The 27972-nt window shown below is 37.2% G+C and overlaps 1 protein-coding gene across 3 annotated transcripts; it reads right to left on the bottom strand.

Moving 5' to 3' along the window:
* Positions 1–5771: 5771 nt before the first annotated feature.
* LOC114465948 (serine/threonine-protein kinase 38-like) lies at positions 5772–27154 on the bottom strand. Of its 3 annotated transcripts, none has more exons than XM_028451339.1 (15): positions 27066–27154; positions 26809–26967; positions 18020–18159; positions 16636–16687; positions 16431–16553; positions 16234–16317; positions 16025–16148; positions 14755–14909; positions 14546–14648; positions 14384–14445; positions 14134–14251; positions 13876–13999; positions 9622–9717; positions 9439–9530; positions 5772–9293 (listed from the first exon to the last, which is right to left on the bottom strand). In XM_028451339.1, the coding sequence occupies exons 3-15, from the start codon at positions 18145–18147 to the stop codon at positions 9169–9171; spliced, it is 1386 nt and encodes a 461-aa protein (XP_028307140.1). In that variant the 5' UTR covers positions 18148–18159; positions 26809–26967; positions 27066–27154; the 3' UTR covers positions 5772–9168. The 3 variants fall into 3 exon arrangements, with proteins under 3 accessions (XP_028307140.1, XP_028307141.1, XP_028307139.1); XM_028451340.1 differs by having other exon boundaries at positions 26809–26939; positions 27066–27150; XM_028451338.1 differs by having other exon boundaries at positions 26809–27130.
* Between the last annotated feature and the right edge of the window lie 818 nt (positions 27155–27972).

Here is a 27972-nt window from a genome sequence, read left to right as displayed (position 1 = left end):
GCTGATCTTATCTTAAAAAAAAACTTGAAATCTGTAACTAAGAAGTTTTTACAAAATACCTTTGGTAACACTTAATTTGAAGTTGTATGCAATTAAGGTGTCATGAAAGCTGTCATAAAGTGTTGTTTGTAACCCTAACCCAAAAAAATGCCAACATGGCTTCAAAGGTGTCATAATTTAACGAATGACACTTGATGACAGCCTTCATGATACCGTATTCATTCTAATGACAGGTGTCATGTAATAAAAATGACAGTGTAATGTCAGCCTTATTTATAAAACTTCAAAATAAAATGTGACCATATCTTTTTTAATAATGTTATGTTTCCAGCTAAGATGAATTCTCACAGAACTTGACCTTCTCTCTTAACAAAACACAGCCATTATCTATGGTCTCTCACCATGTACCTGCATTTTTATTATTTTTTTTTTAGCACGTTTCAGTTGTCATGTCTACTTTAATTACAGTATGTGACTTCAGTTTGCTTTGAAACTCAAAGCTGTGTCATGTGAACAGAAAAAGGCTTGTGACTGTAGAAGGTCCTTCAGGATGACTGCTGTCATCAGTCTGTCACATATCTCATTAGTTTTTATAAAGGTTTTCCTGTGTTTTCTCCTAATAGTGGGATCATTTCCACTCTATCTATCGTAGTCTGGAAAAGCCTAGGGTCCATTCATAAGTTTGTGGTAGAGCAAAAACGGTAATGTTGGTCAACAGAGGCCTCTAGTGGTGATAGGGAGACACTGCTGTTTATTTTAGGAAGCGTCCACATTTTAGAGACTTTATTCTCATCTTTTCATAATTAGAGCTAGTGTCACCATACTATGGTTTCAGCCAGTACATATATATATGTACACAACACCACTGCAAGTCATATTTATGAGTTAGTTAAGTCATAATTATGAGAAAGAAAGGCATAATTATGAAATAGAATGTCATAATGATGAGTTAATAAAGTCATAATTATGAGAAAGGCTTAATTATGAAATAGAAAGTCATAATGATGAGAATGAAGTCATAATTATGAGAAAGAAAGGCATAATTATGAAATAGAACGTCATAATGATGAGTTAGTTAAGTCATAATTATGAGAAAGAAAGGCATAATTATGAAATAGAATGTCATAATGATGAGTTAATAAAGTCATAATTATGAGAAAGGCTTAATTATGAAATAGAAAGTCATAATGATGAGAATGAAGTCATAATTATGAGAAAGAAAGGCATAATTATGAAATAGAACATCATAATGATGAGTTAATAAAGTCATAATTATGAGAAAGGCTTAATTATGACAGAGAAAGTCATAATGATGAGTTAATAAAGTCATAATTATGATAAAGAAAGGCATAATTATGAAATAGAAAGTCATAATGAATTAGTAAAGTCATAATTATGAGAAAAAAGGTCATAATTATGAAATAGAAAGTATTAATTATGAGATAGAAAATCATTAGGAGAGAAAAAGTCATAATTATGAGAAAGTCAAAATTATAAGATAGAAAATCATAATTAGGAGAAAAAAGTAATAATTATTAAAAAGAAGGTCGTTATTGAGTTACAAAGTCATCATTATGAGAAAGAAAGTCATAATTATAAGAGAGACGGTCATAATTAAGAGAGAAAGTAATGTTTATAAGATAAAAAGTCAAAATTATCAAATAGAAAGTCATAATTATGAAAAAGGAGAAAGTACATTTTGAGAAAGAAAGTCATAATTATGAAAAAGGAGAAAGAAAGTCATAATTAAGAGATAAAAAGCAATATTTATGAAATAGAAAGTCACAATTGTGAGATAGAAAGTCATAATTATAGGATAGAAAGTCACAATTATGAGAAAGGAGATAAAGTCATAATTAGTGAATTGAAGAACTCATAATTAGGACTAATTTTACAAGAAACATATGCTTTTATATATTTTGATATTCATACTAAGGCATTTTACACTGAAGGAAACAGTTAACTACAAAAATGCATGGGTTGTATTATTATTGTATGGTGTCTTCAAGATAAACACATTTCTATTACATTCATTGTGGTTCATCAGACATCTTGGAGTGTCTAAGTCATTTTTAATGTTTATACAATAAAGCATTGTATAAAATAATTAAAGTTTAAGTAAGTTTGCTATTGCAATGTATCCAATAATTTGAATAGTGCAGGGACAGCTTGTTTTTACTGTTCAAACCTAAAAATGACAAAGTGAAATGTGGAATTATTTAATATTCTAAGCCTTTTATTGACATATAAACTCAACAGCATGAATGTATATATTAATGGTTATTTCTCCTTTCAATCTAAACAGTTTACTTTCATGTGTCAGCAATACGTACACATCTCTACGCAAAATATCTCAGTCTTCACCTGTGCATGAAAACCTTCACAAACACATAGAAGTGTCCTTAGAGGAGTCGTAATGTGAACCTATAATTACTGACACCTCAAGGGTTTCTTTTACTAGAGGCTTGATTTTTCCTGTTGGTTTGTTAATAAACATTACATACACACACATTTCCCTGTTGTCTTAGTGCATCATTATGGGGTGCTGAATGTAAAACCTCAGTCACTGTTTCATAGCTGTTATATTTTGAACATTTAGTTCAATTTACTCACATTTAGCTCATTTTTCTTTCATTTGAGACAAATTCATGTAAAACAGCATGTTCTATATCATTGTTAAAAATAAATCTAAATGTTAAATCCAAGTCTAAATGTTAAATCTAAGTCTAAATGTCAAATGTACATCTAAATGTTAAATGTAAATCTAAATGTTAATTCTGAGTCAAAATGTTAAATGTAAATCTAAATGTTAAACCTAAATTTAAATGTTAAATCTAAGTCTAAATGTTAAATGTAAATCTTAAATCTAAGTCTAAATGTTAAATGTACATCTAAATGTTAAACCTAAATTTAAATGTTAAATGTAAATCTAAATGTTAATTCTGAGTCAAAATGTTAAATGTAAATCTAAATGTTAAACCAAAATTTAAATGTTAAATCTAACTCTAAATGTTAAATGTAAATCTAAATATTAAATTTATCTCTAAATGGGAAATCTGTCGCCAATTGTAAAGCTAAATGTTTGGAAATTATACAAAGTGGGCAGGTCAGCGCATGTCAATCACAAGGCCCCACCACCCATCCATTTGACATCTAGCTTTACACTTGACGACCGATTTAACATTTAGATATAAATTTAACATTTAACAGTTACATTTAGATTTATTTTTCATGTGTATACATTTTAACAAGGATATAAAAGAGTTTTCTGTCTAAAATGAAATAAAAATAAGCTAAATGTGAGGAAAATGAATTAAATATTGAAAATATGTTGGCTATGAAAAAGAGAGTTTTTACATCCGGCCTCCCGTACATCGTTGATCATTCTTGGTGAAACGTTGCCTGGCAGTGATCTGTAACAGGCTGAGAGAACGAGCAGGTTTGGTCCTTCACTAATGAATTGTCGAGCTTCAAACAAAGTGAAACACTTTCTGAACTTCTTCCTTTACCTTGTAGTTTAACTTCCTTTTAAAGTGACACAGTAATGAACTTCAAGTTTATGTGTACAGTATACCTATATGTACAACAATAGAGAGAGAATTGTACGGATCCCAAACACATTGTTTACCCTGTATTTTAACCACAAAAGTCAATGTTGGAGTTCATTAGTTTTACATTCGTACGATTGAGCACAAGGATGCAACAAGTGGGGGTAAAAAATAAAAATAAATAAAAAGAAGAAAAAAATGATCAATTTTATCCATAGCTTCAGGAAAAATTATTGAAATCGGGAATAAAAAAAAAAAGAAAGAAGAAATTACAAAATTAAAATTGTAGTTTAAAAATCTGGTGACGTGGTCTTTTAATCATTCTGGAAACTGGAAAAAAAAGATGTACCATTTAAATTTCAGGTAAAAAGAACAAATTATCCACCTTAAAGTGAGCTAATATTTGGGGAAAAAAAGAAGAAATGATAAATTTTGCCTCCTAGCTTCAGAAAAATTATTGAAATGGAGAGAAAAAAGAAAAGAAAAAAAACTCAAATTATACAATTAAAATTTTGCTTTAAAAATCTGGTGACGTGGCCATTTAGTTAGCCTGGAAACTGAAAAAGAAAAAAAAAAAAGTGTATCTTTTAAATTTCAGATAAAAAGAACAAATCGTCCAACTTAACAAGAGCTAAAATTTAAAAAGATAAAATAAAAATAGATTAAAATAAATCTCAAAATAGAATATCAATACATCAAAATTCCTTTGTGTAATTCAGTCGTGTGTGTGATCTAGTTACGCAGATATTCCAAAAGACTAGGCCAATAAATGATCACTGAACTAAATAGTACATTTCTCCATCTTCAGCTCTGCACCAACATGAGATTTCTGACATGACTTCAGTTGAACTCGCCTCCATTAACATGTACATATATCCAACATTTGCATTTTTGGAAATATAACAAATATTATGACTGAAAATAACTAAAATATCCCAATGCTGAGTTTAAAGTTCTGAAAAAGGTGCAGTTGACACCAGGTAGTTTGAAGGTAAGTGCAGTAAATGTCGGCTACATCTAAAAAGTGTCCAGGTCACCGTGTGTGACGCTCAGAGTTCTTTGGTAGCTTTGAGTCCAGACGCCGAGTGTTGGTGGCAAGTTGTTGATCATGAGAACTTTATCTATTTCTAAGTTAGTAACCTTTCCCACTACACTTAAACTCATCACTTCAGAAATAAAGACTGCCAACAGGTGGACGTCTGCATGTTTGATGTCCTCCTTCATCACAGCTGATTGTTTAGAGTGGCTTATCAGACCTGCTGCAGAGCTGCACTATGAACTGTGTTAAAGACAGGGAAGCCTTAAAACCTGCAGCCCTCCAGGAATGCATTTGGAGTAAACTGTCAGCCTGAAGTGACGTCAACAGTGCAACTCAAACTGTGGCGTAAACAAACCAACTTCTAACAGGAAAGCATATTAATGCAATCAGAGCAGAGGTGGACTGGCCATCTGGCACACCGGGGATCCGCGAAGATTTAGGGGTTTCTTTTACAAGCGAGTAGAGGCAGACATGGTCATAAGTGACCAAAAGTGGCAAAAACATGGCAAGAAAAGAGTGTAAAATGACTAAAATCGGCCAAAAAATGGGCAAATAAAGAGAAACTAGGTGGTATGTAATGGCAAAGGGTAGCTTTAATGAGCATAATGTGGCAAACAATAGTGAAAATGGCAATAATGTGGAACAAAAAGAGGCTAAATGTAGTGTAAAAAGGAAACAAGTGGTATCTATTAGGGGTGTCCCAATTCAATATTGATATCGGTCCGATATCAGCCAGAAAACAAATATCGGATTTTATCGGACTGCATCTAAAATCTCCAATATAGATTGTATTTATACAATTGTAGAATACTGTAGATATTATGTTGAATGTTAAAATGTATGTAGCCAACAGGTTAATAATAAATAGGTCAGTTTTTCTAATCCCTACTGTTGCTGACTATTGTTCTCTGAGTTTTTTCTAACATTCCACACTACAAAATAAGTAATAAAAGTATGTATGATTCGTGCTGATATCGATATCGGCCAATACTCAAGGGTGCAATATCGGTATCGTATCGAAAGTGAAAAAGTTGTATCGGGACATCCCTAGCATTTATTGGGCAAAAACTAGCTTATTTGGATGAAAAGTAAATGGACAAAAAAATGGGGGAAAAGGTGTTTTTATTGGCAAAAAGTAAAGCTAAAGTCTGAAAAAAGTGTCCAAACTTTTTTGAAAAGGGGCAAAAATGGGACAAAGGAAAAATCGGTAGGTAAAAAGGGGTTAAAAAGTTCCCCCTTTTAAGGTTTTCTGGGGAAATAATAATGAAAATGAAAACATAAAGAGCAACATGTTAATCATTACTAACTTAATAACAGCTTCTACATGGTGTCGCTGATAATGTAGGAGTAATGTGGGCTGGTCTGGACAGAACATACCAGGGTTGAATTTTGGTCCCAGTCCACCAGAACCAGAGTAAATAAGTTAATATATTTCCATCGCAACCATAAACCCTATTTAAACTGCAATAACAACCTAGAACTGTTCCTCCAATGATTGAATCTGTAGATCTGATCAGGTCAGGGTTTCAATAACTCTCCAAAACTGTCCATTTTACATTAAACAACATTTTTTCATTCAAAAACTTGTTCTCATCCAATACTGTTGCTCACATGCCTCCAAAAACACTGCCATGGTGACATTTGTTGTGTTTTCACAAATCACAAGTTCATATTGTGGCGTTTTATAGAAACACACGAATAGGAACGAAATTGAATGTCTTGCGGACTCAAGTCGTATTACGGGGAAAACCATAAACAAACCAGAAGAAAAATGACATCAAATGAATTATTATATTCCATGTCTAACACAAAGACAAAAAATCACATAAGAATGAAGTAAAAACACTTTTTTTTAAATATTAGAAATGTAACTTTGGACATCACAGTATAACTTCCATCCATCCATCCATTCATTTTCTGACCCACTTGTTCCTGTTTTCAGGGTCGCGGGGGTCTTCTGGTGCCTTTCTCTAGCTCTTAATGGGTGTTAGGTGGGGTTACACCCTGGAGAGGGCGCCACTTCACCGCAGAGCAACACACACAAAGGCTTGTCCGAATAGTCTCTCCTATCTCCTTTCCTATCCACTTTTCCTTAACCCCCCTGGATGACGTCACAGAGTTAAGGAAAGGTGTTATGAGAAGAGTTAGGAAAAGGCCTCCATGTTTGTTTTGACAATCAGACGCACTTCAACTAGGTGACGTTATATTCTGAGGGCCGCGAAGGTTAGAGACATCTGCCATAGTGATGCATTGAGCCTCTTTTCCTTAGCTTAAAAAGAACTGGACGCTCTTTATCATGGCCACCACTTAAACACTTCCGCGGGTGAAGGAGCAGTGGATAGGAAAGGAGATAGGAGGGATTATACGGACGCAGCCAAACACTTTCACTACTCACTATTACCTGCAATCTAGAGACTCCAATCAACCTAAGAGTCATGTTTATGGATTACGGGAGGAATACCCGGAGAAAACCTACGGAGCATGGAGAGAACATGCAAACTCCCCACAGAAAGGACCCAAGTGTCCACCCCAGAACCTTCTCGCTCTGAGGGGGACGTGCAAACAACTACTCAACACTACTCTGTTCCTCCTGCTGCCAATTTCCAATCCAATAGTTTTACCAATTCCTCCAAAAGCTTTGGTTTAACCTCCGCTAACATGTCATCATCATGACACACACACACACACGCACACACACACGAGCGTGTTCTGAACAAGGCCGTTTGTTGGCTGTGTGAGGGCGAAGAACCGTGACCCTCTGAGGTCAAGGACTGCATGAAATGTTTGCCTGGCCACACGTGGGAGTAAAGCAGTGGCACAGACAGTGAAGGACTTCACAGTGTCAGAAGGAGAAGGTTCCAGCAGGATTTCAGTGTTTGGGACTCACGTCAGACTGTTCTACTAACAACAGATCTACAGTCCTAGATTGATCCTTTACGTGGACCAAGTCAATGATTCAGAAAAATGTAGTGTACTACCTGAAACGCATCATACTTTAAGTTTATACAGCACTGCAATAGGCATAATGTTACGTGCTAATGTAGTTCTAACATTCTAACATGTTCATTACTTTTTTAAGCTTTCCTAGCTAGAACAATCCAGCACAATGTAGGTTCTATAAACTATGAGCTATAAACGTTTTTTTTTTCCTTTTTACTGAACATATTTGATCTGCCTTCAGTCTTTAATATCACAACATTAATTATTTGGACTTTTACAAACTCATATTAGTTCAGGAGCCAAATACATACATAGCAGTTTATCTTAAGTGGGCTGCAGATTAGAGACGGGAAATTAGTAATTTAATCCTTATTGTACTCTAGTTTGTACTTCAACGTATAAATACATGTACGGCACTGATAATATCGAAGCAATAAGTGACGGATATAACACGCTGCAGGACCTTCACTTTCATGTTATTTGATTTTGTGACCGATTTTAATGTAATTTGGGGAAATTTTGTGGAATATATTGAAGAAAATTTGGGGAAAATTGAGGGATATTTTAACCATTTGAGATTAAAAATTATTTTCATCGTGTAATATAAGCATGGGGAAAATGTGAGAACTGGTAATAATGTGGTATTTCCTTGAATTTGTGAATTACCGGTAATTTGGTGTTATCTACAAAATGAACTAGTTGGTAATTTACGCAATAATTCATCGTTCCTCTGACTTTTTTTGCTTGCTGCTGTGGGCCGAAGTGGATGCTCTGAAGAGCCGGATTTGGCCCCCGGGCCTTGAGTTTGACACGTGTTTTACACACTTAAGTTTGTTCCGACTACAGGTCATATTGCGCTCGTTGTGCAGTGTGAAAGATTTAAGAGGATTTTTTGTGTTTCTTTAAAAAAAAAAAAAAACTTATTTAGTACCAAACAAGAGGAGATGTCGCCTCTCTTAAGAACAAACCTTTGTCTCAGACTGGCTTTAGAGAAGATGATTGCCTTCATATTGTTCAATATTTACACAACAGCATCTCGTACACACACACACACACACACACACAAAGGTTTTAAACCTAGGATAAATGCTAATATTTACAGCCTTTACAGACCAGTAGTTTGTCAGAGCCTATAACACAGAGGTGTCTGTGCTCATTTTCCTGCTCCAATGCACAGGAATTTAAAAATTGTGTCATCGCTGAGCTCCGCCCACGTCCTACTAATTAACAAGCCACTCTTTACCAATCAAGTGTGTTGAAGCAGAAGAATATCCAAACCACATCCGTTCTATTATAGATGGTGGTGAGGAACAGGAACTTTGGGCAGAACACAAAGATATTGGCTATGATTTTCCTCTCTAGGCAGTAACAGGACTTTCCTCCTCTGGAACAGAAATCTGCTGAACTTGCACTTTTACCAATTCACTATGTGGCTTTGTGGGCATGGCCTGAGAGCTGTGGCCATAGAACAACATGTGATGTGAGGTACTACGGTAGCGCTCGGTGACTTTGTGATGTGTGGGATTTTTAGACTCTGGCTGACTCTTAGACATGGACAGCCTTCAGCACCAGCAGGGCTCCAGGCCCGACCCTGTGTCCGGAACGATTAGTTTGTGCTCTACATGCCCCTGAGGGGGCGAGTCAAGCCTTCCCTGCTTTCATGTAGGTAGGGATGGTGCCTCGCTGGGTCAGACCCTCGAAGCGTTTGTACGTGTAGTTGAGGAACACCCAGTCCTTCGACTTGAAGTCTGGCTCTGTCGAATTCGCTGAATATGAAAAGACATAAGTTATTTAAACCGCCACATGGGGGGAGGACAAAACACATTTTAAATACAATACAAAGAGTATAAACGTCTGTTCATTAAATCATATCAATGTTTACGTTGTAAATCTTGATTAGGATTGACAAACCTGGCTGCAGGATGTCTGATTCTGGGAAGTCGTCAAAGTTGGAAGTATCGTCGATGCTCTTGATTTCGATGGAGATGGCTGCTGGTCGCTCTCTGTCAGGGACGGATTAGAAGTGTAAAACATGGTACCTGGTTTTTTTTTTTACTGTAGGGACATTCCTGTTTCCCCTCCTCTATAATGTACCTGATGTGCTCCCAGTCCACTGACTCAAAGAACTGGTGACTCTTGATCTCCTCCACCGTCACAGCTCCAACCCTGTTTTCAGCGTCCGTGCAATACCTGAGGAATTTAGCAGTATGCCATTAAAACCAACTCACAAAGACAATAATGACAGCTCTAAGAAAACCTCTCTAATTTAAAGCTGCTGGAGATGAATTTTATTTTATTTTTTATCAGATCAAAAGATAGCGTAGGCCTCATCAATCAATAAATCAAAGTTCATTTGTCCAACAGCAATTTAAACCTCCTGCATATCTTCTATTTATTGTTCTATGACACCTACACTGTCTTTCTCTGATTAAAAACTTTTGTCACCAGCAGCTTTAAAAGAAACTTGACACCAGTTTTGACATCTAATGTTTTTAACTGTTAACCAATCAACTGTTTAAATATGAACTGATGTCTAATGTTTATTCTGTGAAAAATAATCATGCTGATATCCGGTAACAAAAGTGTCAGTTTGTCCGTAATTTTTAACGTTATATTTTTCACTTTCTCTGAGTACTGCTGCTGAAATCTCAGCAGCCTCACTGTGACCTCAACTCGTGAGCGATACGTCCGAAGCACACGAAAGTTTGATTTATGAAGAAGTTCCAAACTCCCAACTCCTGAGAGAACAACACAGCTGCTTAAATCCTTCAAACCTGGCAACATACATACTCCGCATAGCTGCTGTTTGACAACTTGCACCTTTTATATTTTATATTTTTGTAGTGATGACACACGTCTGTTAGATTTTCAGACTGATACATAGAGCTGGGCACAAAATAGATTTCACCGGTTTATCAAAGTTGTAGATAAAAACTATTTTTATTTAGCAAACTCAAGTTAAAAAAAAAAATATATATATATATATATATATATATATATATTTTTTTTTTCCTTCCCACCACAGTTATTTCGAACTTTTTTGCGTTCCGTCCTTGTGGGTTACCGTAGTGCGATGTGAGCCAGCTCCCTCTTTGTTTACATTTGTTTACCTTTGAGTAGGCTATGTGTGCCATGTTTGTTTTTTTATTCGCACTATGGTGAGATGCTAAGAGAAATTGTATAGTTATACGTTATAAAATATGTAGTTATCTGATTTCTTAATCAGAAAATTTAAGCCACTGTGAAGGCGCTGTTGCACTTTTGCTTAAACCTGAGTTAAAGCTTGAAATTGTTGAATGACAGAGCCTCATTTACTGTTTATTTTGGGATTTTTCTATGCATTTTAACTCTTGAGGACAATCACAGCAATAACGTTGCACTTTTGACAATATGTCTGATGTCTGCAGTAATTTTTAAGTGCATTGAAAAAAAAAAAATTCAAAATCAAATCGATACTCAAATTTTTCTTCAATTTCGCCCAGCCCTACGGATACATAATACTAACACAAGCAGAGCGTGTGCACATCTCATACACTCGTTCACCTTGCATAATGTGCTCATCTGTTGACTAGTTCCTACAGTTGCTGTAATGACGAAAACATATCAATAGTATGAGGAAAAAAAAATATATAAACTGTGTCGAGTTAGGGTTAGACCAGCACTCTACCATGAACACAATATGATGAGGAAGCAGCCCTGCTGTCTGTGCTCGGCTCCATAAATAAGGAAACTCCGTTCACAGAAGTCTTCTAACAATGAGCTGCTACACAGAATGGAGGCATCACTGAGAGTAGTTTGTGTAATGATAATAATGATGATGTAATCTAACTCAGTAGGAGTCGTCATTGTGAGCTTTGAGGCTGAAGTGAAGCTGAAGGAAGCCTTGCATGGTCCTTTTTGCTGCGTCATCACAACCCATATATGGTCACGCTATGAAAAGCAGACTGAAAATGTGCAAAAAAAAAGCAACAGTATAATCCAAACTTTAACGTTGAGATGAACATAATATTGTAGAATATTTCATGGATGCACTATTCAGGATGTGTTCTTGCATTTACCATCAACATGACTTGTGGTGTCATGTGCAATTTTGAGCTAATAAATGGCATCAGTATTAGTGTCAGGTTTGGATTTTGTGGGAACAGAAATGAAGTTGTTACACCTCAATCAACGCATGGCAACAATTCCACAACAATGTTAGGGGCAAAAAGATACCTGGAATAAAACAATAACATACAAGTGTTTTCTGAGGTTCTGTTGCCAACTGAATGTATTATTTATGACCTTCTGAGAGACTGAAAATGTAAAAACAACCTCATGCTTACGCAAGAATAAAGTAGTCAGCTGAAACAGGTTCCTGTCTCAGGGATGAAGGGAACAGTAGATGGATGGATGCTTAAAGGACATGACACCTTAGAGGTGAAATGGGCGAACAGAAATGAAGCGCAATAAAAAAAACATACAGTAAATACATGTAGGCATTCTGATGTTGAACTTGACAACTACTTCATAAAAAGTAAATAAATAAAGGCAAACAGGGATGTACCCATTTCTAACAAATGTAACAAATTGTAGCTTTTAACTCATTCAGTGCCAGCCATTTTCAGAGTTTCTACCCCCCTCAGTGCCAGCCGTTTTAGAGCATTTTGACTGATTTTTAAAGACCCACAGAATATTTTGTACTATGACAATCTGAAATCTGACACCCAGATTCTGAAAAATTAAAGTCTCTACTTTCATCAGAAACTTGTTTATGTTTCTAGCTTGTTTAGTTCTTCCATAATCAGCCTTTGAATAGAGCAAGTTTTACACAACTCACCAGTTTCAGAGCAAAAAGCTTTATTGAAAACTATAACATTGGTTTCCTTCTAAAAAAAACAAAAACAAAAACAAAAACACTGAGACAATGTTTTTGATGGCAAAATCATTAATTTTTAACCATCTGGCTCACAGTTGAATGTTTTGCTTACTGTATTTTGTATCTGCTCCCCCCATTAATCACAAAGACATAACTTCCTCTTCCTCCCGACACCCAGAGATGACCCGTTTGGCCCGGTTAGTTGATGGTTTTACCTCAAGATCGCAACATAATCAATAATCCACTCAGGTCCACACATGTTCCGTGTTAGTATGTGGTGCTGTGAGCTGCTGGATACTTCAGAATATCACTTCATAGCACCATAATCTCCCTCGTCCCTGCTTCTTCCTCTTTAGCTAATGGTTGTGTGGTGGCAAAATTGATTAATTATGTATACTCCCATGATACAGCTTCTCTAAAGGAATGTCAGTTGCCCCCAGTTTAATCTTGAAGGCCAGAGCACGTCCAAACCCTCCCCAGACATCACATACACACACACACACACACATCATAAACACATACACATCCACACACACTCACTCATCCACAACACACACACTCACTCATCCACAAACACACACGCACACGCACACGCACACGCACACGCACACGCACACGCACACACACACACACACTCATCAACGGCACACACGCACACGCTCACTCATCCACAGCACACACGCACACACACACACACACACACACACATCTAACTTTCACCCCGACATCGAAGGTGTCCCCCCCGGTCTCTTCTTTGTTGTCGGTGGAAGGGGGGAGGTGGGACAGTGGGGTATAAATGTGTGTGAAAGGAACTTTTGGGTCCTTCTTCTTCGCGTCTCTCCCTTGGCCAAGGGAGACCACTGCTTTGTCTATCCCGCTTTGTACCTTTTTATTTAGTTTAGATTAAATCATTTTTTATTACTTCATCATCTCTCCTGTCTGGTCCTCATCATTTATCACCACAGAGTGTGTTTTCAAGTCAAAGACGAGGTAACCGTAAATTTCACCGTAACAGTAGCATCAGTGGCTAATCTATCATCCAAAGGTGCGCTGCTGCCACCTTCAGGGCACCAGTTGGTCACTACATCAACAGAGAAGCCTTATATTCACAGTAGAACTCCATCACAGTGTATCCTAGCAACTTCCATGAAAAAACGCAATTGACGTAATATTACGTCAATGGCACTGACCGTTTGGATTTGAAATGATGTAATAATACGTCAATGGGTGAGTTAAGGAAGGATGACTTAAAAATCCAACCTTCTCCCACTCTGTGTGTTTTCCAGTTTTTGGAGCTTGGAAACCAATCGTCTGATTCTGTATGTGACAGTGTGTTTGAGCTGATGACTTGACTAGGATGAAACCTGTCATGCTTTCAGAATAAAAGCAACTTTTTCCAATGGCTCAATAAAAATGGAAAGCTTTATATGATCATTGCGTGTTCGTGCACATGATCTGTCCAAAAACATTGTGTTTGACTGGGTGCTGACCTTAATATCAAGTCTTTGGCCCTCTCTGAGATGGGGACTTCAGGAGGGAAGACGAGGGTTTCCTTCCAGTTCATCACTTTTCTGTACGTCTCCTGGGGCGTCTCCGAGCAGAACGGTGGATAACCTGAAAAACAAAGCCTTGATAAAGACTCTGAGACTGCTCAACATCCACATTATAGTCACTTCATCCAGAATTATTCTACATAACTTTTCAACGCTCCCTCCCTTCAGCACCTTTGCAGTTTAATCCTTTCTTACCAATGAGCATTTCATACATGATCACACCCAGAGACCACCAGTCACACAGCTTGTTGTATCCGGTCTGCATGAAGACCTCAGGGGCGATATAGTCTGGAGTCCCCACGGTAGAATATGCCTAAGGGTCACACACACACACACACACACACACACACACACACACAGTCAACAAAAGTAAGGCCAGCCCTGCGTGGACATGAGACGGACACACATGAAGCACTTAATCTTCAGGGAGGGGTTTGGGTCGTACCAGTTGTCTCCGGTTCTTCTTCCAGGTTTCTGCTTTCCTCTTTGAGTTCATATTTTGAAAGGCTGAATGAAGGAAATAAGGGTGTGAGTTGAGATGTAACACCTTGTAGATTTTCACATTTATTCCTATTTGGTTTGTTTATGTCTGAACTTTCAGACTCACAGAAATCACTTGGAGGGTTGTGCGTCAAATTCCTGTAAAACTCGGTGCGATGAGCCTTCTTCAGTCCCGTACACAAGCCAAAATCTGACAGTTTCACATGTCCCTGTGTGCAATGATGACGGTAGTAAATTTGACAGTCAAAAAATGATAAACTGTTGTTTCTCTGTGTATTCATTGATGCTTGAAGCAGTGTGTGTGTGTGTTCTCACCCTGGAGTCCAGCAACAGGTTGTCTGGTTTGATGTCTCTGTGGATGAAACCCAGCTGGTGGATGGAGTCGATGGCCAGAACCGTCTCTGCTATGTAGAACTGTGTGGCTTCCTCAGACAGAGTGTCCTTTTTCATCAGCAGTGTCATCATGTCACCTGCATGGAGGGAAACAACCGGATTATTAAAACCACTCTGGATGCTTTTCTGGTAGAAAAGCATCCAGAGTGGTTTAATTTGGGTTTCATAAAATAATAACAAACTACTCGAAGGGAGTAAGCACCCTAAATGTGAAAGTCAGTAAAATATATTTCTTTCATTTTACCAAATATTAATTTGTTATTCCCAGTTGAGAAAAAAAAGAATCCCATATACTGGACTGGTCTACAGCAGTAAATATACATGATAACAAACATGTCAGTGACTGTTTTGATTAAAAATAAATAAATATATATAATGTAATGTATAATATATTAATAATGAAAAAATATGTATAACACTATTGATAATAATAATGTTATAATAATTTAATAATTCTAATAATCATAATAATTTATTAATATTATTATTATTATTAATTACCTATTACTTTTTATTGATAAATAATACATTCGGTAATAATAATCAGAATATTAATACATAAATTATATAATTGTTATATGAAAAAAATATTATGTATTATTACTAATGCATCTATTATTAATAAAATATAAAATAATAACTTATTGTTATCCAAAAACTCCACTGACTCCTGAGAGCTTTCTCTGTACAGCATATTGAATTGCCTGGTGTATGAAATATGCTATACAAATAAATTGGCCTTGTCTATTGTTAATTACAATAATAACAATAATAGCCATGATTCTTTCTAGGGTTTACAATTACTATTGTCCTCCAAGGTAGAGTCGTTCAACTACAAAGACTAGTAGAAAACGTGCAGAGGTTTGTGCACTTCAAACATAAAAAGATTTTGATGTGGCTCCCATGACCATCCAATATAGAGTGTAAAGCCAACACAAATTTATGTAAAAGCCCTTTTCACTTTTTAACCCCGCCCCTCCCAAAAAGACCTTTGTTTTCTGATTGTCTACAATGAATGATTCTTCTGTTTTTACAGCAGATGGCCAATAAGCATGCAGCACTATGACTCACCTTCAAATTTATTTCAATCAAGTGTCTGTAATTTGACATCAGCCTCATGCCTTGTTGTTTTATTCCATCTGCATTTATATGTTTGACATCGTTTGGTTTCATTTACTGTGTGAGTACAAACCTCCAGGCAGGAACTCCATGATGAGGTACAGGTTCCTTTTGTCCTGGAAGCTGTAAAACATCTTAACAACCCAGGCCCCATCAGCCTCCACCAGAATGTCCCGCTCTGCACGGATGTGGGCGACCTGTAGAAGAACTCATACCTTTACATGACACTACAGCACTTTAGTTAGTTAGTGTGTGTGTGTGTGTGTGCGTGCGTGTCTTTACCTGCTCCTTCTCCAGCATGTCTGCTTTTCTGAGAATCTTCATGGCGTAAATGTGTCCCGTGTCTTTTTTCTGAACCAAACGCACCTATAGAAGACCACCAGTCAATTTCAGAATAAAAAATGCACTCCAAAAATAGATTGGATATTCATCTGGTCAGGTTTAAACTTAAAAGAAAAAAAAGGCTGATTTGGGAATACCTCTCCAAAAGCCCCTCGCCCAATGACTTTAAGGGACTCAAAGTCGTCCAAACCAAGCCTCGTCCTCTTCAGCCGTAAAAACTCTGTTTCTTTACGCGCATGTTGGGAGCGCCTCATTACCTTCTACAAATCACACACACAAAAAGAATAGTGTTGTTAACCTTGGACCAAAGAGCTTAAGGAAAACAAACACATGTAACTGTACCTCTTCATCTGGTAAACCTTCATCTTCCATAGCCTTCTCCAGCTTCTTCTGCCTGTTGACCAAACATGTCAATGAGATCCTGAGGACATAACTCATCAAATGCAAAAAAAGTAAAAATGACAGAGAAAACATGACTCATTGTGTAAATGAAACTTGACGATATTTTTTGCAGGTGATCACTAGGGGTGTGCCAATCCGATATCGATATCAGTCCGATATCAGCCTGAAAACTGATATCGGATTCAAATTTCCAGATTCTCTGATTTTTTTTTTCAATTCAATTTTTATTTATTTTATTCAATTGTAGAATACTGTAGATATTATGTTGAAGGTTAAAATGTATGTAACCAATTGGTAAATAATAAATGGGTCAGTTTTTCTCATACCTACTGTTGTTGACTATTGTTCTCTGTTTGAGTAACGTCACTTGATCAAGTCTTTTCTAACATTCCACACTACAAAATAAACTATTATATTTTTTTATTAAAGAAAAGTAAGAGAGAGAGAGAGAGAGAGAGAGAGAGAGAGAGAGAGAGAGAGAGAGAAAAAAAGTATGTATGATTCATGCCGATATCGGATCAATATCGGTATCGGCCGATATGCAACGCTGCAATATCGATATCATATCGGAAATGAAAAAGTTGGATTGTTGGATTGGGAGATCCATGGTGCTCACAGCTTTCTCTGTGCTTATATCGCAGTATGATTGCAGTAATTTCTATATCTTAAATTGTTGAAAAAACTCTTCAATCGTCCTGAAATTATTACATAATATTTCCCTTAATCAAATAGAAATATGTCACAAAGAAATTAAAAATGAAGATTCTGTTGAGGCTATGTCACTTATTGCTTGGATATTACTGGTTTCTGACATATTTAGTATTTTATGTATACATAGAGGTGTAAACTAGTGCACAATAAAGTTCATTACTCGTTTTCCCACATAAAATCTGTAGCCCACTGGAGATCAAACTGCTACGTATTTGGCCCCTGAACTACTGTAAAGTGAGTTTGATGAAAAGAGGAAATCAGAGATGAAATCATATGGTTAAAGATGTGGAGCCAGCCATCACAGTTTGTGGCGTGGTGTAAACAAAGATACAACCCTTTGATCGGGGCCAATGAACTGTGTTACCTGGACCAGGGATCACATGTCAGGTAATGTAAGAAGTCAAATACTGTAATGACTCTTGTAAGAGTCCTGTGTCATGTTTACACCTGGGTACAAACACTGTGGCTTTGATACATGTTTCAACGCAGGGAGTGACACCTGATGCTTCGAATTACAGCAACGTTTACATGAAGGGATTAACTGAGATAAAGGTTGAGGAGTTCAAATTTCATTTTAAAACAAAGGAATACCAGGTGTGTGTCTCAGTTTTACCTCATCTCGCGCTCCTCATGCTGGGTTAGCAGCGTGCTGTAGAAGTTTTCCAACGTCAGCTTGGCCACGGTCACCCTTTCTCGGGTGTGGTTGCTCATGGGAAGGGCGGCTGCAGTCCCTCCCGTCATGGCCGTACTATCCTGTATGATGATGTAAAGAAAGCGAGGAATGATCACACTTACAAATGTGAACCCTGTAGAAAAACAGGCCTTTCTACAGACTGTGGCATGGACATGACTCCCTTAACAACTGCTACACCTCGACTGCCATTTTACTCAGGACTAACAATGCATAGCAACCAGCTCCTGCCCATTTAAATAATCAGAACAACTATCAAATCCATCATAACAAAGAACCATTTAGTGATATAAACCAATATGCAATACTTTTTTTTTTACATTATTTACATGATTATAGTGTAAGATTTATATATTCCTAAACAATTCTAAAGACGTGGTGTTCACCGATGTTTGAAATAATATTATAATACTTCTCAAATTATGTTTTATATTATATATTATTATTATTGTGTTATACATATAATAATTTTATATAACAGTATACTACACAGCACATATGAAACAAGATATTGTGATATCAAAACGTTACATGATGCATCGTCAAGGATACGAGAGTGGTATCGCGAGGTGTGTGTTTGTGTGTTTTTATCTTCCCATTGAGTTGAAAAAAGTCATACCCAGACGATGTATTAGTATGTCGACAGTTAAAGTAAAAATAAAAGCATAAGGTTATTCTTCCAACTGCAATTTTCCTTGTCTTTTTTTCCTTTTCGAAAAATACATAAGTATCGTGAACCCATTATCGTCCGTAGTATTGTATCACAAACTCAGTGTATCATCGCACCCTTAGTATAATAGTGTGAAGGACATAAACATCCATCCATCCATTTTCATACCCGCTTATTCCCGTTTAACAGGGTCGCGGGGGTCTGCCGGTGCCAATCTCCGGCTCTCATAGGGCGCTGGGCGGGGGTACACCCTGGACAGGGCGCCAGTCCATCACAGGGCAACACAGACACAGACAACCATTCACTCTCATTCACTCCTATGGGCAATTTAGAGACTCCAATCAACCTTACAGTCATGTTTTTGGATTGTGGGAGGAAGCTGGAGGACCCGGAGGAAACCCACGCAGCACAGGGAGAACATGCAAACTCCACACAGAAAGGACCCAAGTCCACCCCAGGGCTTGAACCGAGGACCTTCTTGCTGTGGGGCGGACGTGCTAACCACTAATCCACCGTGCGCCCCGGACATAAACATAAAACTACATTTTTATATTTAATTGTTATCATTTTTTGATCTGGTTACAGTTCTCGATGCATATTTTCCTTGTGTCAGGAATGGAATTCAACAGGCCTCCAGTTGGGGGAAGTTCTTCTTATATTATATTCCTGCATTTGTGTTGAAAAACAAAAAAACAGCCTCCTGAGAACAATTTCAGATCAGGGGTCAAGATTCTGAATTTAGCGGAGTTTAATCCAACCATTGATCTGTTTTATGCCTGTAGATGCAGTCGTATTCTGCAGGAGTGATCAGTGCTCAGGAGAAAAAGGGGAAGTAAAGCATCTTTAAAAAACTGATTTCACAGAATCAACACTGTGTGTACTTTGAGGTCTTGCAAAGAAGTGTGTGCACCTCCCCATGTATTTCACAATTTGATAAACAACATGTGAAAATACACATTTGAACTCATAATGATTACAATTGCCTCACTGTTATTCCAGTCATAAAATCCTCTTCCTGGAGTCACCACATCACTTTCACTGATTGGTCCAAATGTGTAGCCTTTATAAGGTCAGGATTGCTACTTCCTGGTCTGAGATAGTGTCACATTTTTGTGAAATTACATCATCAGGATCATCTTCACTGAAGTTAATAATTTGTCACAATCCTTTTTTCTTTTTTCAATCATTCATTATTCCCTGATCAATATCTGTATTTCTCATATCTGAAGACAATGGGCTTACTGAAACATGCCCCTACATCATAATAATCCAAATAATAAAATGTCATCGTCCCTAATCTGCTTTCATCACAGTAGACAGTATGCTGATAAAGGTGGTCCCAAATTACACTTTTTAAAATGTTATTATGGAGAAACTAAATCCTAACTTTACTAAATCCCTCTTGTTCTGCCTGCGTACCCTTAAAATACTTCTAGCCCACGTGTAAACAAGATTGTTTCAACTACTAACTGTCCCTCAGCTAAAGATGTGTGTCCACAATGTACACTCACACACTGACGATCTGTAAAAATATCTTAATTTTGACTCCTAACATGGTAAGAATGAACAGGCTGTTATTGTGCGTGCACTTCCCTGAATGGAAGACTAAAACTGAAGCGGCCACGTCAGATCCTTGATATTGAAACATTCTTGTGACCTCAGATCAGCTAGGGACGTGGAATCCTGCGCCAAGTGGCTTCACAATAAGCAAGGTCACATTACAGGAACTAATTGAACAGATCCTGGAGGTGTGTTTGAACAGTAACTGTGAGTCGTAAATAATGTGCTGGAAGAATAAATCACATCAGAAGTGAACTACTATCAGCTACAAAGGGAACTCCACTTGTTTAAATGTGTAGGTTTTCCCCCTATACATAGAGACTTACACTTTCATTATTGTCATTCAAACTTGAGCGTTACAATACAGATAAGAACAACATTTTGTTGGATTGCCTCGTAGTGCAGGATAAAAAACAGGATGAAAACAGCAGCAATATTTACATAAGGTAAGTAGTATTTAAAAAATTACGTTTTTGATATATTGTCTTTTTTACAGTCCAGTGAGGTAATCCGGTTGTGGGGGTTTGAGGGGTAATGAAGGGATTTTTTTTTTTTGTTTACATGACCATATAGTAGTGACACTTCAAATATGCAGTGTTAATCTGAGTAAAACAACAAAGAAAATAGGGAAGAGGAAATACACTGTAAAAAGGCAGAAACCAACAGTGATGGAGAAAAAAACACACACACAAAGAGGCGTCGCTTCAACTATTAAAGCCCTGACAGGCTCAGTGTTGACACATTACATAATGGGACAAAAACAGAGCGTGCATGTGTTTTTCATTAGAACACTTGAGCCATCGGAGAGGTATGAAAGCCTTTGATTAACTCAGAGAGATAAAAAAAAAGCAGCCCTGCAGTTCAGAGATAGGGCGCATGTTTTGTCTAGACATCAGACCCTTTCCCTTTTTAGCCCAACCAGTTCTACAACAACCAGCCGCTTCCTGACGCCCAAGAGGAAAAGTACAGTACAGTAGCAGAAAGGACAATGGGAGCTCCATCAGATTTTTGCTTTTTTTTTTTTTTTGCCTAGGATTATATAGAGGAAGCTCAGAGGGAAACACCCAGAAAAACACAAATATTGAGAAAACAACAAAGCTGAAACTAAGGCAACAAATGCTTCTGTAGAAGCTCTCAAATGTTGCTGGTTTCCACTTCCTATATCCTCTCTTTGAAACTGTGTTCCAGCTACTAATGCTGCCCTCTTACCTGTGAATACACCTTAGCAGAGTGCACAAGTTGATGGGTTAGCTATCATTACTATTTCACAGAAACTACTGGTACATGTTTAAGAAGTTTGGATAATGGACACTGGAACACTGGTAGCACTGTAGAGATAGACATCAGTCTTTGGCTTTAGCTTAATCACTGTCATAACCAGTACATAAAGGAGTCAATTAATTCCAAATATAGAATGCATCTCAAAAGCCTATCGATCTTCTGGATGTACATGGCAGATTCTGTCTTGGATGGTAAAACCTCATCTAAGTCAGGCCATGTCAGATTCTGTGAGGCGTGGACGCCATCAGATCTGTAATGGTTAGCTATAGAACCGAGACCCTAGTAGAAACATGGTTAGAATCAGTCCCATGAGTTACAAGGTGGGGCCTTTGTGGATCAGACACATTCCACAGATTGGAATACTACCTACTGTATGAGCATAAATTACCCAAAGTGGTTTCTTCTCATAAAGCATTCTGGTTTCCATATGTGAGCAACAAAAACTCACTAAGACAAGTTGTGTATCAATTTACATGCACACAACTATCAAGTCTATGCTCACAAGTCCATTAGAGCTGATATCCAGAGTTTCTGAGAAATCTATATTTATGTATGATTTTGTTTTTAAATGCAAAAAAATACCTAACTAGTCTTTTACTATGGTCTACTGCCGATGGTCATGTATACAAGTCCCTCCTTTGTCCTATAGACCCCTATACAAATGGAAACGATTGCCGATTGCACCCAGCCAATAGGCTGCGACTACGTGTTTTTGAGACTGTCAATCAAAGTGAATGCGGAAACAAGGCCGCGCGTCGCAACAGCAAACAGGTAAATATTTTGGATCTTACCTGTCCCATAGACCTACATCAATGCAACCCGATGCAACCTTGTTATGTTCTGCGATGCGCATGCAGAAAGGTAGAGGCGTGGCCTCTGGTAGATTGCAGAGGCAGGGGAGGAAGTGAGGCTGTTTAGGGCGGGACATCGAGACGTTTATCAGAAACTCCGGACCACTTGTCTTGTCAGAGCATACAGTACATGCAGGAGAAAAACCAAACTCCCGACAAATGCTGTCTAACTCGTTCGTCAGACGTTGTAGACAGGTGTCAGGTGAAACTCCATTTGCCTAAGTCTTTTTACATCTTTGAGAAAGTCTTTGTAATGACAATAATGTTAATACTGTGTAGCTCTATAGGCTCATACCAGTGGAGGTAAGCTAAGCTCTGACCACCAACAACGTCCACACACATTTCATACCCATTCATATGAGGCAATGTAGGTAAAATGCCCTTGCCTAAGAACACACCAACAACGATTGGGATAGAGGGAGATTTGAACCGCCAACACTTTGGGTATTGGACGACCCACGATAGTGAAAATATGACCTCCTTGGTGGAGGTAAAAATGTGTGTAATAGGAAGATGCTGGGATACAACTGGTGTTAGACAATGAAGACACATAGGAGGGGTAAAATATACGGTGCAGATATGACAAAGGTACGGTTAAAGTACCATTACCAAAAAATGGATCATCATTAGAAGGATTTTGGAAGTATTTGGAAGCTTATAGAAAACTATATAAAAACAACTATAATGTAGATCATAATGATTATAGGATGAATGAGTGATAACAGACATTTGAAATAATCTCATTTTGTAAATAAGTGGTGAGAAACACTATTTAGTGCAGTGGTTCCCAACCTTTTTTGGATAGTGACCCCATTTTGATATCAAGAATGTCTGGCAACACCAAAGACATTTTTTTCTAGAATTAGTTTTTGATAATTTTTTAACTCAAAATGTTTTGTTTTGCTTTTTTTTTTTTTTTACTGCATTTTAGTTGAGCTAGATTTATATTTCACAAAGTGAAAGTAGAGGACAACAGTTGTTTAAGAATGTGTGTTTTCAATATGGACGTCCCAATACAACTTTTTCAGTTCCAATATGATACCGATATTGCGTCCAAATTTTATCAGTGAGCTTATATTGGTGATTTCAGATGCAGTCCGATAAAATCCGATATTCATTTTCTGGCTGATATTAGATCGGGACACCTCTAGTTTTCATTTTAAAAATAGAATTAATTTCAAAAACCTTTTTTAATTTCTCAGAAATTTCCCCATTTAAACTCCAGGCTACACCACACGGTGTCCTGACCCCAAGGTTTTTCTCTCTCTCTCTCTCTCAAGTACCCCCTGTAGTGCCATGACGTACCCCTAGGGATGCACGTGCCCCCTTTTGAGAAACATTCCCCTGAATAGTCAACATGAAAAATGGTGAGATGGTGAGCTTTTGTTCCCTCCCTTTAACAGAACGCTCACTTGCAGTTTGTCTTTTCCTACATTGCTTTAAAGACAAGTAGGCCAATCAATGTTATCAACTTCACCTGGCAGCAGTTCAAAAGTGACAGTTGACGTACAGTTCAGCTTTCACTTTGGATGCAGATAACCAGATCTGCCCCGTTGTGACTACAACAAACAACTGTGCACTACTCAGGCACTTATATGGACGGCAGTATAAAAAGCTGTTAAGTATTTAGAAGCTTAAGCATGCAGCCCAAAACAGACCATAGCAGCTAACGTCTGCATGAGGTCAAGCACTTGGTCCTGAAATTCATAGAGTGCCTCATTATCACTAAAGGAACTGGCCATTAAAAAACAATACGCACACGCACACACTATCTTTTAAATACTCACTGAAAACACAAGCTTGTGGTGCTTTACCACATGCTTATGTAACACCAACAATTTCCATCATAGTTTTTGTCAACAATTTTTGCAAATTAAAAAAAAGAATGCAATGTTTGTATGTCAAAATCAAGTTAAGTTTTTTTTTACCTGAAAACTACCAAGAAAACCCTCCGAAAGACTTCATTCAATCACACCCTATTCTGTTTTTGTAGGTAGTTGCAGACCAAATGCACACCAATGCATTCAAACGCAAGGAGAAGGTGTGCCACAGGCAGATTTCATTTTTTATTTGCACTATGCTGAGATGCTAAGAGAATTATTTTTTATTTGTAATGTTATAAAATATGTAGTTTTCAAATTTAAGCCACTGTGAAGTTGCTGTTGCACTTTTGCTTAAACCTGAGTTAAAACTTGAAATTGTTGAATGACAGAGAACCATTTACTTTTTATTTTGGGATTGTTCTATGCATTTTAACTCTTGAGGACAATCACAGCAATAAAGTTGACAATATATCTGATGTCTGCAATCATTTTTAAGCGCATTAAAAAATAATAATCGAAACTCAAATTTTTCTTTAAATTTCTTTTAAGGCAAAATTGCCCAGCCCTACCTAAAATTGTAAATAATTTATACAACTTCTACAATAATTATTGTCAAAAGTATTAAAAAACAACTCAATTTTCACTGATTGACCCACACTGTACATTTTAAATAGAAAAAATGTTTTATGCTATGACTGAAGTCATAAAATGCTATTCCCGTGCCGTACATGTTTTTGTAAAAAGTTACTCATTTTACAGGAAACAAGGGCTAAATCTAAGTTTATATGTAGAAGATACAAGTAGCTATGAACCGAGAATAAGAAGCAATTTTACAAAACAGCAATATCCCTACTGGCACACTGAAAGAAAGATCTTGAGCAATAACAGAAATTATTTAAAAGAATGAGGCAACTGTTTTTAGGTTTTAGGCAGTAATAAAAACACCTTCAGGTCGTAAACTCAAACAGTAAGTCTTTTCTCTAAAAGGTGGATTGCTGCTAAATTCCTCTCTCCACCCTTTAGGCGGTGTAAAGTGAGTGGACAGAAAAGACTTTCCATCCTGAATGAAAGAGCTCAGTCATGATGCCAGAAAGGGGAGTGAGGTGCATGAACACATGCACCCACACACACACACACGCACTCTTTTTTTCAAGTTTTATCAGTTTTGTGTACAGAGCAAAGTTTATATTTTCCCTGAGCGTGTGTTTTCTCATGTTACTGTCACGTTCATCCTATAAGTCACAAAATAAAATGCATTTCTTTATCTTAAAGTTGTGGGGACGATAGCTTACATTGTTTAAACTGTGTCTGTGTTTCTCATCCACTACTGAAGCCAGTGTGACCCAAAAAACACTGCAACAAAGTGATGTTTCTTGTGTTTTCACGGATTGAAGGTTGCACCAAAACAACAGTAAATGTTGATTTTGTGGTGTCTGGAAAACGCCCCAATACGACCAAAATGTAATGTAATGTCTGGTGGAATGATGTCATAATCATGGAAAAGTTAGACGACAAACAAAAAAGCAAATCTGACGTACTTGTCTAGTGAATAAACACAGGAAATCACAATAATAATGAAATAATGACACTTCTTAAAGAACCAGCTTTTGGCACCGTATTACCATTCTTCAAAAGGATTCCCAATGAGCAAAACTTTTCTGAAATTTAAGTCACCTAAACCTATTTTTCAATGCGACAAACCTCAAATTTAGCCAGGAAGTGGAGGTGGTAGCGGTTAGGGTAAGGGTTAGGGTTAGGGTAGGGTTAGGGTTAGGGTAAGGGTTAGGGTTAGGGTTAGGGTAGGGTTAGGGTTAGGTTAGGGTTATTAAAAATAGCACGGGCTCAGGATATCCCTTCGGTAAGGGTTAGGGTTAAGGTAGGGGTTAGGGTTAGGGAAAAAAAAGGAGAAAGGGGAGTGAGGTGCATGAACAACTGAGGCAGCAACACTATTTAATATCCAATGGGTGGAAAATGTTAGATATTACGGATGTCATTCCATTTCAGATCGATTAAAACAACAACAACAACAATAGACATATATATCAGATATAAACAATACAATAGGACGCTGAATAGGTGCAGATAGTCCCAACTCCTGCCTTCACCTTGTTTAGTGTTACTTATATTTGCCATATATTTATATATACTGTATATATATATATATATATATATATATATATATATATATATATATATATATATATATATATATATATTTGTGAATCTATTTTATTGTGGTTGTGAATGAGAAACACTATTTCGTCTCCTGAAACCAAATACTAAAGACATCACAAATAAATAAATAAAAAAATAAAAAATAAATCAGAATCAGAATGGTTACCAAGGGTTATGGTAAAGTGTAGCAAAGCAACTGTGTGTATTAAAAGGTTGTCTAAATCTATATATTTTGATAATAGATGAGGCTGTTTGATTCAGTGCAGTACCAGAGTCCCCATCATCACAGAACTAGATGTACATCAGACAATGACAAAAGCAGTGGTTCCGAGTCTAAGTGGTTTATCCTACCTCCGTGTCCTGCTCCAGAGTAAAGTGTTGGCTCACGGCCAGTCCACCACCAGCAGAAGAAGAAGAAATGACGCCGTGTATGTGGTCAGATACCCAGGCAGCTGAAGGCTCCAGATGCTGGCTCTGCCTCCCTGGAAAATATCACCGCCAAACCATCACCTGCGTTAGGTAAAGAGGCCCACAGTCTGTCCTTAACACTTTTAAAATAATTTAATATCTTTATTTGTTATTCTAGCCTCAAAGCTCCGGTATTTCACCTCGTCTTTATCGCTGCAAAACATGAAATAAGCTCTTCCTGTGACCGTCGGGCTCATCAGACGTCCTCCTGTCGCAACGGCAGTGCGTCTGAGTGACGTTAAAATGAACCAATCAGAAATAAGAAAAAAGGGCCCTTTGTTTGTTGCCAGCCAATTACATGCTGGGAGGTGTTTGATTGACAGCTGTGTAGTCCAATGAGAGGAAGGACACGGCTTTTGTTGGTTATTTGTGGTTCACAGTCACACTAGTGGTGTTAAAGCACGACCCGCGGTACAACCAAAGCCAGCAAGAGCCGAGTTAGGGCCGCTGTGTGACTTTATTGTTCTTACTAAGTGGACAGTGTCAAAAATCTAATATGATATCGTCTAGTTAGGGCCACTAACACGTGTTCTATTCCCTTAATAGAGAATATATTGTACCCTAACTAAGTAAATATGTAATATACTAGACCAGGGTTTTTTAACCTTCGGGTCGTGATCCTGTGTGGGGTCGCCTGCAAATAAAATGGGATCGTCTGAAATGTTCAGTATCAATAAAATAAAATATAAACGATCGACTGGTTAAAATTCTATTTTTACAATTTTAAGTATCGTATTTATTGTTATTTTTGTATTTTTCAGACAAAAAACAGCAATACATAATATTACAGAAATAGATATACAGTGCAGTGCAGGAAGAGGAAGAGGAAGAAAGCTCAAACAACTTAGATATTTTTTATTTTTCAAATTAAAACACCACTCACAATCTCAAAAAATGCGACAAAAATATAAATCTATTTAAAATAAAATGCAGGATGAATATATCTGAGCTGGCACACCTTGTTAATTTGTGTTAATTTCTTACTACTCTGTAATTGTAATGCAGTATAACAAACATGATAAAAAATCTAACTTTAGAGGAAAAAAG

This window comes from Gouania willdenowi, chromosome 6 (assembly GCF_900634775.1).
Source record: "Gouania willdenowi chromosome 6, fGouWil2.1, whole genome shotgun sequence".
NCBI lineage: Eukaryota > Metazoa > Chordata > Actinopteri > Blenniiformes > Gobiesocidae > Gouania > Gouania willdenowi.
Note: the sequence above shows the minus strand (reverse complement) of the source record. Positions and strands in the feature narration are given on the sequence as shown.